Genomic DNA, 11,851 nt, shown 5'->3' with positions numbered 1-11,851 from the left:
GGTATAGGGATATAGGCTGGTGAAGAGCAGTCCGGTTCTGGAGGAACTCGTCTTTGTCCCTGGTAGGAGAGACACCCCCAGTCTATCCTCGATGCCGTCAGCCTTGGCCATCTTCACTTGCCGTCCGAACTCGCACCCATTTCAGGAGCGTCATGTCTACCTGGACGAGCCCATCAAAATTGGCCGCTCAGTGGCCCGCTGTCGACCAGCGCAGAATAATGCCACCTTCGATTGCAAAGTGCTGTCAAGGAACCATGCTCTCGTCTGGTTTGATCACAAGACGGGCAAGGTAATGTCACCACATTGTCTAACAGTCTTTACTTTTCGTTTCTCTCTGAGAGGCATAATATATGCAGGATCCCAGGGTTCGCGTCCAGAGGACACTTTGAGCAAGGCCACGGAATCAACTGTTTGCCTGGTTCTAGTGGAAATTTAATTGAGGTGGTTGAATGGAAAACGGAGACGGTATTGTAATTAAATGCCTCAGGAGGGCGATGGCATCTTGATAATGTGGTCATTCCCAGTGAAATCCCAAACCCTAATTCGTTTCGGAAAACTAGATAGTGAAACTTGGCATCTTGCTTTTAGTCTTTTTTGGAAAGGTGAATTTGCAGTTCAGTGCTTTATTAAGCAAGCAGCAGTTCCCAAAGCAATGTAGGGAATCCATGGTCATTATTACACTGGGGCTCAAGTGTCTCAGTGGTGAGATGTAGTTAACACGTAGCTTTTTAGTTGAGTTCAGATCAGGGCCTTTCTAGTAATGATAATTGCTTATGTAAACCTAATGTTTTTGATAGATTTGATACATATTTGTCCTTGAAGGAATAATTTGTGAGAAAGCTAATTTCGTTAAGTATAAACAACTCTAACTTTACATTTTTGGAATTTTGTTTATAAGTTGGGTGATCAGATACGTATTGCTTTTGAAAGTCACTTTTTGATGTTCCCTGCAGCCCTTAGTAAATACTTAATGCATACTTACAGAGGTGATATTCAAAAATTGGGAATTTATCTTATTTTCTGAAATTATATCTACTTCTATCAATTATGGCATTATCTAAATGTGTAGGATGAATTCAGTGCTTTTCATTTTAAGTGTAACCATTTTAGCATTTTTATGTTGGCAGCCTAATTTACTATACATGTGTGCGCTTATATTTTAAGAAATCAAGGAAAAAAAGTAAGATTTTTTTCAGTTTTTAAAAACTCTTTATCTGTGTGTGTGCAGAGTATACTAAAGAGCTCATCTTTGTGACTAAACCTCAGGTTTTAGTTGAGCTAGTGAATCCGTTCCAACTTAAAGTAAGTTATGTAAGACTAATAGAGATATCTCAGGTTTCACCTAACTTTTTGCTTGCTCTGAGTTAAATGATTAAGTCTGTGTTAAAGGAAGAATTTAAGTCTTCAAGAGTAGTGTTTTGAAATGAAAGAAACCTGAGTCTCAAAAGAGAGAGAGAAAGCAATACTTCTGCAGCTACTGAATTAAGGAATTATTATATTAATATGTTATTTTTAAAAGAAACGAAAAGATTATCCAAGTGCTGTGTGTTTGCATAATACCTCTAACCTTACTCTGTGTGTAGGATGAGAACTGAAAAGTATGGTAAGTTTTCTGTGTCACACCAGGTGCTCACTTACCTGCGGAACAGACCCTTTTTTTCTCCCTGCAGCTAAAGTTTGGGCATCTCAAAGACTTCATAGATTACCTGTAATCCTTTAAAACTGCAGTCCCCAATGCCCAGAGCCCTGGACCAGTACCAGTCCGTGGCCAATTAGGGACTGGGCCACAGAGCTCTGCCCCACCAACGCCTTTTCCCATGGAAAAATTGTCTTCCATGAAATGAAACTTATGAAGGGGGGTGGGTGGGTGGTCAGCCAGCTATTTACAGCCACTCCCCATCGCTAGCATCACTGCCTGAGCTCCACTTCTCCCCTCCCTTCCCCCATGGAAAAATTGTCTTCCATGAAACAAGTCCCTGGTGCCAATATCCGTAGATCTCATCTTTCCAGCAATTGAATTCAAACATCAGTTAACTGCTAGTTGGTGCCTTAACTCAACCAGCTTTTACATTTTTGCCTTTTTATGTCTCTAGGCAATAGGTTCAACCTAATCAGATAGCAGGTTTGCTCACAATACATACTCTGCATATGTACTTTCTTTGATTCAGCACTCAGAGGAGACTCAAATTTTACTTATTTGAAAAATAATGATTTCATGTGCATTGCTTTCCATGGCTATACTAAAACCCTCATAGTAGGTTAACTGAGATGACTAAGAATAGATCAATAGTGAGTGTTTAGCTATGAATTGAGATGACATGTTAAAATTTTGAATGGAATTTGTTATTTAGAAAAACTTTTCTGTGAAGAGTAGGTACAGCTTATTTCTACCATTTTCTCTTTTTTTCACCCTTCTGCTTTATTAGCTAAAATGACACTGAGGATATGAGGCTATTACTTTAGGTGTAGGTATAATTACTGATTATTGTACCACCTACTCTAGTTAAAAATGAATATCTTGTCAGATCTTGCCATGTGATCAAATTGTTCTAGGCATTAACTATTTAAAGTTTCAATTTGGACAGACAGTAGGGTTTTTATTGATCATCTGTTATGTACCAGATGCTGTGAAGGACACAGTTCCAAAGAAAACCCAGTTTGACCAAATATTTATGGGTTTTTCTGTGAAATTTGCAGTTTGAGGATTTCTGCTATAATTGTCTCAACAAAAGTCCCCAGGCTTAAAATATATTCCCAGCAAATTTCTATATATAAAACACAAGAATCCTTTCCTGTAAGTATCACCTCAGGCAAGTTTTTTCTTTCTTTCTTTCTTTCCTTCCTTCCTTCCTTCCTTCCTTCCTTCCTTCCTTCCTTCCTTCCTTCCTTCCTTCCTTCCTTTCTTTCTTTCCTTTCTTTCTTTTCTTTCTTTCTCTCTCTCTCTCTCTCTCTCTTTCTTTCTTTCTTTCTTTCCTTTTCTTTTCTTTCCTTTTCTTTTCTTTCTTTTCTTTTCTTTCAACATCTCTAAATCTCAATTTTCTCTTCTGGGGATGATAATGCTACCTACTATTGTTTTGAGTATTGAGATTGTCATGTAAATCACTTAGCACCCGTGCCTGGCTGGGAACCCACAATACTTTGCAATTTGCTGTGATGCTACGAAGTCTTAGGAAAGTAATGAGAAATTATTTTCTTTAATGTGATAGCATATGTAGCAGTAATTTTTATTTTTATTTTTTTTATTTTTTATTTATTTATTTATTTATTTTTTTTTTTGAGACAGAGTCTCACTTTGTTGCCCGGGCTAGAGTGAGTGCCGTGGCATCAGCCTAGCTCACAGCAACCTCAGACTCCTGGGCTTAAGCGATCCTACTGCCTCAGCCTCCCGAGTAGCTGGGACTACAGGCATGAGCCACCATGCCCGGCTAATTTTTTTGTATATATATTTTTAGTTGGCCAGATAATTTCTTTCTATTTTTAGTAGAGACGGGGTCTCACTCTTGCTCAGGCTGGTCTCGAACTCCTGACCTCGAGCGATCCACCCGCCTCGGCCTCCCAGAGCTAGGATTACAGGCGTGAGCCACCGCGCCCGGCCTTGCATATGTAGCAGTAATTTTTAAAACAGAAACTAATGAAGTTGATAACTTTGTCCAAATTGGCACTTTACCTGGGAGGTGGAAAATTGGGGTAATGTGCCTTTTGGTTGGCTTTTAATTTGTGGGTGACTGTTGCATTCTGCATGGGCCACCATTAACAGATGGAAGAAGTAATAAACACTTGGAACTTTCTGATTATTCAAGTGATACATGTTCATTATAGGAAATTTGCAAAATGTAGGCAGATGGAAATCTAAGTGACACTTTTTACACTTGATCTTAGACAAAAGGCTGAGAAGTGATTAGGTGACACTTTTTAATGCTAAGTTCATTGACTATCTTGCACTTAAACCTGCATGTTGTAGGGTGACAGGTTTGCCACAAAGCAGAGTTTAATAATCTTTCCCAAATCATCTTCTCAGGGATGGATGTAGCAGTTGGATATTGCCTTGCTTGGATGCTGGCCCTGTATATCATCCTTCACTCGTTTTTGGAGGTCAAGCTCTTCAAATTAGATGACAGATAATAAAATGGTTATTAGTCCCTCTGTTGACTCAAGGTACCACTGAGCAAGCAAATCTACCCATACAGTGGTTTCGTTGTGATTTGAATGGCCTTATTTGATTTGATGCTTTGGGGACTGGTGACAGCCTAGTGGTTAGTTGACACAGTAGTCTATTTCCAGTCTCACTGTGGTTTACTTGGTAGTAGTAATAGTTGTCTACATCTAGTCTCACTTTTTTACTTAAACTCAATGTATATTTTTGAGCACCTGTTTTATCATGATCTGTTTTAATGAAGGGCATAGTGGTGATGGGAGAGGAATGACGAGAACTGGTAAGCAATTGTTATTCCTGTTTTCTAGGAGCTTATATATTGGATAAAGAGGATGACTGCACCTTGAAAACAGTTGATTGAGGTATATAATATATATGTTTAAATGGCAAGAGAGTGATGGTGTTTGACTTTAAAATTGAGGTGGATAGATAAAAGAAAAGGTTAAGTATTCTTTTCATTGTTTTTATTTGTTTGGAGGGGATGAAGGTGGAAGAAAACAAACAAAAGCAGATAATGTAGAACAAGTTTGGCATCTTCCAAATGCTGAGGAAACTGATTTTGTTGGATTGGAGAGTTCTTTTGAAGAGTATCTGTTGGTGAATATCTATTCTCTGTTAGATTGTTTTTATGTTTGTGCCTTGTTTTTGTATTTAATTGTCAGACCCTGGAGTAGAGGGACTCTGCCTTATGTGTCTTTTTCCTCCTATTTTGTATAAAGTAAATGAAGTTGAGTAGATAGGGTGGTGCCAGGTTGTGGAGTGCCTTGCTTACCAAGCTAAGGACATGGACCCTTGGGTTACGGAAGACCAAGGAGAGTTCTGAGGAGAGCACTGACATACCAAAACTACCATTTAAGAAAGAGTAATAATACATCAATGGATTTCATTTGAAATTAATTTTTAAAAAAGTAATACAATAACAGTATGAAGAATGGCCTTAACCAAGGAAAAATGTATAACAGCTTAACTAACACTTGTGTACTGTGTACCATGCTGTTCTAAATGCTTTGCATGTTAACTATTTTAATCCTCAAATAACTCTTTGAGGTAAGTGCTTATTTTTCCCACATTAGCTTATGAGGAAATTGAGACACAGAGAGATTAGGTTAGGTTAACTTGCCTAAATTCACATAGCTAATAAATGGTAGAGCTGGGATTTGAACCCAGATAGTCTAACTCTTGACTCTAGAGCCCAGGCTCATAATCACTATGCTATTCCATCACTTTGTAACAGTTTAGATAGGATGTGATTTTGGAAGGGCATAGACCAAGTTGACAGTAGGAATGAAAATTATTAGTTGCCAGAAAGTGAAAAAAGAAGGGATATTAAATTAACTTGTCCATTGGGATTTCAGCAAAGAGAAAAGTTCTGTATGAACTAAAGATTTTAGGGAAGGTTTCATGGATGAGCTAGTTTCATGGGTGAAATGCAATTTGAGCTAGACCTTAGGACTTTTTAACAAGGGCAGAATGGCTGGGCACAGTGGTGCGTGTCTGTAGTCCCAGATACTCAGGAGGTTAGGGCTGCAGCATCACTTGAGGCCAGGAGTTCAAGGCTGTCGTTTGCTATATTAATAATGGCACCTGTGATAGCCATTATACTCCAGCCTGGGCAACATAGCAAAAATTTATCTTAAAAAAAAAGTTAAAAAACTTGTATTTGTCTGGCATGTGCCATGCTTGTTAGCTGAGGCAGGAGGATAGCTTAAGCTCAGGGGGTCGAGGCTGTGGTGTCCTATGGTTGTGCCTGTGAATAGCCGTTGCACTCCAGCCTGGGCAACATAGTGAGACTCTGTTTTTTGATTTTTTTTTTTTTCTTAAGGGGCAGAATGTAGTTAGAGTCAGTCAAGGAAACGAGTTTTGGGTGGGAGGAATTGCTTAAGCAAAGGTTATTAAGCAGGAATGATATGACATGTTCCAAAGACATGGCAAAGAAAGAGGCTCTAGAATTTGACAACCAAGGCAGTTTTTTCCCTTTTTCTCTACATAATCTAAAATGACTGCAAAGATCCTGGCCTCAGCTTTTGGGAAAACGGCAGATTCATTGATTTTTATTTATTTGTGTGTTTGTTTCAATAGATCCCTAATTTTTTGGTTGACAGAAATAAAAAGGTCATTAAGGGGTGCTGGGTATTATGAGAAAGTCTTTTATTTGACACATATTTAAGACACATTAATATGAATGTGTATAGAAAGCCAGATTATGTATTCAAAAGCATATGTTCATTTCCTTCAATGTAACTTTTTACAATAATGGGAAATTGATAAAATAATTTATGTTATTTCAGGTTGTTTAAAATATGGATGGTGTTTACACTTAAGACATTTTTTTCCTACTTAGTTCTTTAACTCTAATCCTTAGGTTAAATTCACTCTTTACCTTCTCAGGCTCCTATTTGGTTTTCTTAAGTGATATTTATGTTAGAGCTTAGTATTTATTCTCTTTGGTAAATAGGGAGGAGAGTGTCTGTCACTTAGAGTTTTCAGTGAAAAGATTGTCAGATTAGTTCTTAATGTATGTCTGTTACTTGATAGTTACTTGAATCAAGAAAAGTGGTGGTATTTATTAGCTGCTAAAATGTTGCAAAGACTCTTTCCTCTCTTGGGACTCACGCTTCTCTTACTGCCACTATAGGTAGATAAACAGTTTACACCCCTGCTCAAAGATCTTGGTTGTTGTCCCATTAATTTTTTTGTTTAAAATCTGTCTCTCATTTTCTTTTTTCCCAGCTCTATCTTCTATTACTATGTTTTTCCTTCACCCCAAACTCTGTGTACTACCTATGTGACAGTGCTTACTCTTCCTAGAAAAATTGCCTTTTTTGTTGTTTGGTCTTCCAGAATGACCTCTTCCCTTCTTCCCTTGAGGCTCAGTTCCAATATGGAATCTTTCCTGACTCCCACTAACTGAAGAATTAATTGCTTCTTCCTCTATAGTCCCGTAGAACTTTGTATATAATTTCATTATGGGACATAGACTACAAAATAATTATGATGCAAATGTGCTGTTGCCCTGCCAGATGTGAGCTCTTGAGAACAAAGGAATGGGCACTATATAAATGTTTGCATGAGTGAAATGTGAACAATGGAGCAGGCTGCATTTCTATAAACCTGTGGAGGGTCAAAGGGCAGAAGGTCATTCAAGTTAGTTCTCAATTTGAGATCATGGACTCAATTAACAATATATAGTCTTTATATAAGTTGTTACTTATTGAGAACTTGCAATGTGCAAGACATTTTTCTAAGTGTTTTGGGATTGTAAATAATCTTGTGGTTGATGATATTATATTTGAGCTATTACTTATATATCCATTTTCATGCAAAATAATACTTTTTTTAGGGTTTTGTAATATTCAGAGTGCTTTTTTATTTCATTTGATCTGTATAACACTCTTAGGAGGTACGTGGAACAGCTACAGTCTGACACTTTTTTATCCAAAAAGTTTGATATTTAGAGGTTATTTGTACAAGGTCATCTAGTAATAATTCTGCGAGTCAGAACTAGAATCTAGATTTTTTTCCCCTAATATAAAAGCCAACTATTAAACATTTCTTTTGAACTATCTTCTTATGGACTGAAAAATTATGGTCAAAGTCTGTCTTTTGCTCTCTTGAAAGGTAATCTAAGCTATGATTTTCTAGTACATAACCAAAATGCTTGTCATGTTACAGATTTTCAAAGGCTGAGAGAACTCAAGTTAATTATTTCTCTGAGTCAGCTAACATTTTTTTAAACTTACCTCTACTACTCCTAGCAATAAAATATTTTTTCTTAGGCTTGCATTCAGGCAACTGATTTGGATTTGGCAAATGAATGAAGCAGCCTTGGAAAAACTTGTTTGGCCATGTAAATTTTTTATACTTTATAAAGAGAGTAGTTGACAGATACAAAGAAAAAAAGTAAAGTTTATATAGGCACTTGAAAATACAGAAGTATTTGATGATTAGTACTGTATCCTTTGTCAAATATACAATTTGGGTTAGAGTTTAAATTTAAGCACATAAAAAACTTTATATATTAAGGTTGTTGTTGTCTCAATATATTGTTTCAGGCTTGTAGTTTTATTTACATTTATAACTACTGGCTTGTTATAGCTGAGCTAAGTAGAAGTGAATTTCCATTATGGGCTTTCAAGCTTTTGTTATTTTTTTAGTTATACAAATAACAGGAATACATTTTCATAAACAGTCAAGCAATAGGGAAGAGAAAAAGATGAAAGTCTCTCTTAAAACAGGCACCCCCCTTTTTTTCCCCTACTCCAGGTTGTTTGGTGTATAATTTTCAGAACTTTTTCTTTCTATTTGCCTACTTAGATATCTAGATAGAGAAACACAGTTTTTGTTGTCACTTTTTTTAATAAAATAGTGATTGGATCATAATTTAAAATATGCTTTTTAGCTGTTAGATAATTTCAAGTGAATTGTAGTAAACTTATCTGAAATATATTTATATGCTCTAAATTCTGACCACAGTCCAGACTTGTAAAACTAATAGCCACCATTTATTGAACACTTACTCAGTGCTGTGCTAAGAGTTTTATGTGCATTATCTCATTTAATCTTCAAAACAAACTTTTTTTTTTTTTTTTGAGACAGAGTCTCACTTTGTTGCCCTGAGTAGAGTGCTGTGATGTCAACCTAGCTCATGGTGACCTCCAACTCCTGGGCTCGAATGATCCTCCTGCCTCAGCCTCCTGAGTAGCTGGGACTACAGGTGTGCGCCACCATGTCCGGCTAATTTTTATACTTTTAGTAGAGATGGGGATCTCACTCTTGCTCAGGCTGGTCTCGAACTCCTGAGCTCAAGCAATCCTCATTCCTCGGCCTCCTAGAGTGCTAGGGTTACAGGTGTGAGCCACTGTGCCCTGACAAAAACAAACTTTTGAAATAGGTATTATTATTATTATCTTCACTTTACAGATGAGAAAGCAGAGGTTCAGAGAGATGAAGGAATTTGTTCAGAGTAACACTGATAGTGATGGGGTGAGGATTTGAACCCCAATCATCTGCTTGCAGAATGTGCATTCTTTTTTTTCATTTCAGAATATTATGGGGGTACTAATGTTTTGGTTACATAAGTTGCTCTTGACTGTTTGAGTCAAAGTTATAAGTGTGCCCATCACCCAGATTCCCTCTTCATCCCTCCACCTGCTTGATTTCTGATGAATGTTATTTCCATATGAGCGCATAAGTGTTGATTGATTAGTACCAATTTAATGGTGAGTACATGTAGTGTTTGTTTTTCCATTTTTGTGATACTTCACTTAGAAGAATGGTTTCCAGTTCCATCCAGGTTAGTACAAGAGGTATTCACCATTTTTTTAATGGCTGAGTAGTACTCCATGGTATACATACACCACATTTTATTAATCCACTCATGTATTGATGGGCACTTGGATTGTTTCCACAATTGTGAATTGTGCTGCTATAAACATTCAAGTACAGGTGTCTTTTTTATATAATATCTTTTTTTCCTTTGGGTCAATACCTAGTGGTGGGATTGCTGGATCGAATGGTAGTTCTACTTTTAGTTCTTTGAGGTATCTCTATACCACTTTCCACAGAGGTTGTACTAATTTGCAATCCCATCAGCAAGGTAAGAGTGTTCCTATCTCTTTGCATCTATGTCAGCATTTGTTGTTTTGGGACTTTTTGATAAAAGCTATTCTCACTGGGGTTAAGTGATATCTCATTGTGGTTTTGATTTGGCATTTCCCTGATGATTAGAGATGTTGAGCATTTTTTCACGTTTTTTGGCCATTGGTCTGTCTTCTTTTGAAAAGTTTCTGTTCCTATCTTTTGCCTACTTTTTAATGGGGTTGTTTGATTTTTTTTCTTGCTGATTTGCTTGAGTTCTTTATAGATACTAGTTATCAGCCATTTGTCGTATGTATGGCATGCAAATATCTTCTCCCATTCTGTGGGTTGTCTGTTTGCTCTAATGATTGTTTCCTTGGCTGTGCAGAAGCTTTTTAATTTCATCAAGTCCCATTTATTTATTTTTGTTGTTGCTGTGATTGTTTTGGGGGTCTTCTTCATAAATTCCTTGCTTAGGCCAATGTCTATAAGAGTTTTCCCAACATTTTCCTTTAGAATTCTTGTAGTTTCATGCCTTAGGTTTTAGTCTGTTATCCATCATGAGTTAAGCTTTATAAATGGTGAGAGGTGCCGATCCTATTTCAGTCTTCTACATGTGGTTATCTAGTTTTCCCAGTTTTAAATAGGGATTCTTTTCGCCAGTATATTATGTTTTTGTCTGCTTTGTCAAAGATCAGATGGGAATGAGGATGGTTTTATATCTGGGTTCTCTGTTGTGATCCATTGGTCTGTGTCTCTATTCTTGTGCCAACATGGTGCTGTTTAGGTTACCACAGCCTTAGAGTATAGCTTGAAGTCTGGTAAATTGATGCCTCCCAATTTGTTCTTTTTCTTTACGGTTGCTTTGGCTATTTGGGCTCTTTTCTGTTTTCATAGGACATGTAGAATTATTTTTTCTAGATCTGTGAAAAATGATGTTGGTGTTTTAATAGGGATTGCATTGAATCTGTAGATCACCTTAGGTAGTATAGACATTTTAAGAAGGTTGATTCTGCCTATCCATGAGCATGATATGTTTTTCCTTCTGTTTACATCCTCTGCAGTTTCCTTATTCAGTGTTTTGTAGTTCACCCTGTAGAGGTCTTTCACCTCCTTAGTTAAATATATTCCTAGGTATTTTATTTTCTTTGTTGCTATTGTGAAAGCTATTGAGTCTTTGATTTGGTTCTCAGCTTGACTGTTGTTGGTGTATATGAATGCTACTGATTTGTGTATGTTGATTTTGTAATCTGAGACTTGGCTGAATTTGTTTATCAATTCCAGGAGTCTCTTGGCAGAATTTTTGGGGTTTTCTAGATATACAAGCATATTGTCAGCAAAGAGCGCTAGTTTGACCTCTTCTGCCCCCATTCGGGTACCCTAAATTTTCTTCTCTTGTACAATTGTTCTGGCTCGACTTCCAGCACTACGTTGAATTGGAATGGTGATAGTGGGCAACCTTGTCTGGTTCCAATTCTAAGTGCTTTCAATTTTTCCCTGTTCAGTAAGTTGTTGGCTGTGAGTTTGTCATATATGGCTTTTACAATTTTGAGGTAAGTTCCATCTGTGCCTATTTTGTTAAACATTCTTATCATAAAAGGGTGCTGAATTTTGTCAAATGCTTTTTCTGCATCTATTGAGAGGACCATATGGTCTTTGTTTTTACTTCTATTTATGTGTGGATAACATTTGTAGATTTGCGTATGATAAACCATCCTTGCATCTCTGGGATGAAGCCCACTTGGTCGTGATGGATTATTTTTTTGATGTGTAGTTGAATTTGGTTTGCTAGGGTTTTACTGAGAATTTTTGAAGCTATGTTCATAAGGGATATTAGTCTGTAGTTTTCTTTTTTGTTGATTCTTTTCCTGGCTTTGGTATCAAGGTGATACTGGCTTCGTAAAACAGAATGTACATTCTTGACCACTCAGTTGCTTGCTACGGAAGTACTCTTAGTCATTATCAATCTCATCACCAACCTCTTAGTGAATAATAGATCAAATGCAAAAAAAATACATTGAAATAAAAACTTTATTGTCTGTTAACTCTTGGATATTTTGGTAGTAAATCAGTTTAGAGATTTAATTAAAGATCAGTTCCTCAAACAGTATATTTAATTTA

At 36.8% G+C, this 11,851-nt stretch overlaps 1 protein-coding gene across 34 annotated transcripts in view; it reads left to right on the top strand.

Moving 5' to 3' along the window:
• Positions 1–11,851, top strand: part of LOC123623575 (sarcolemma associated protein) — a 132,205-nt gene continuing 120,354 nt past the window's right edge. For all 34 annotated transcript variants that reach the window (XM_045530830.1, XM_045530831.1, XM_045530820.1 and 31 more), the window contains exon 1: positions 1–289. In XM_045530830.1, coding sequence (XP_045386786.1) covers positions 92–289 — 198 coding nt within the window. In that variant the 5' untranslated portion in view covers positions 1–91. The remainder of the gene's footprint in view (positions 290–11,851) is intronic.

The sequence above is a fragment of the Lemur catta genome, chromosome 18 (genome assembly GCF_020740605.2).
Source record: "Lemur catta isolate mLemCat1 chromosome 18, mLemCat1.pri, whole genome shotgun sequence".
Lineage (NCBI taxonomy): Eukaryota > Metazoa > Chordata > Mammalia > Primates > Lemuridae > Lemur > Lemur catta.
This window is presented reverse-complemented; position numbering and strand designations above follow the sequence as displayed.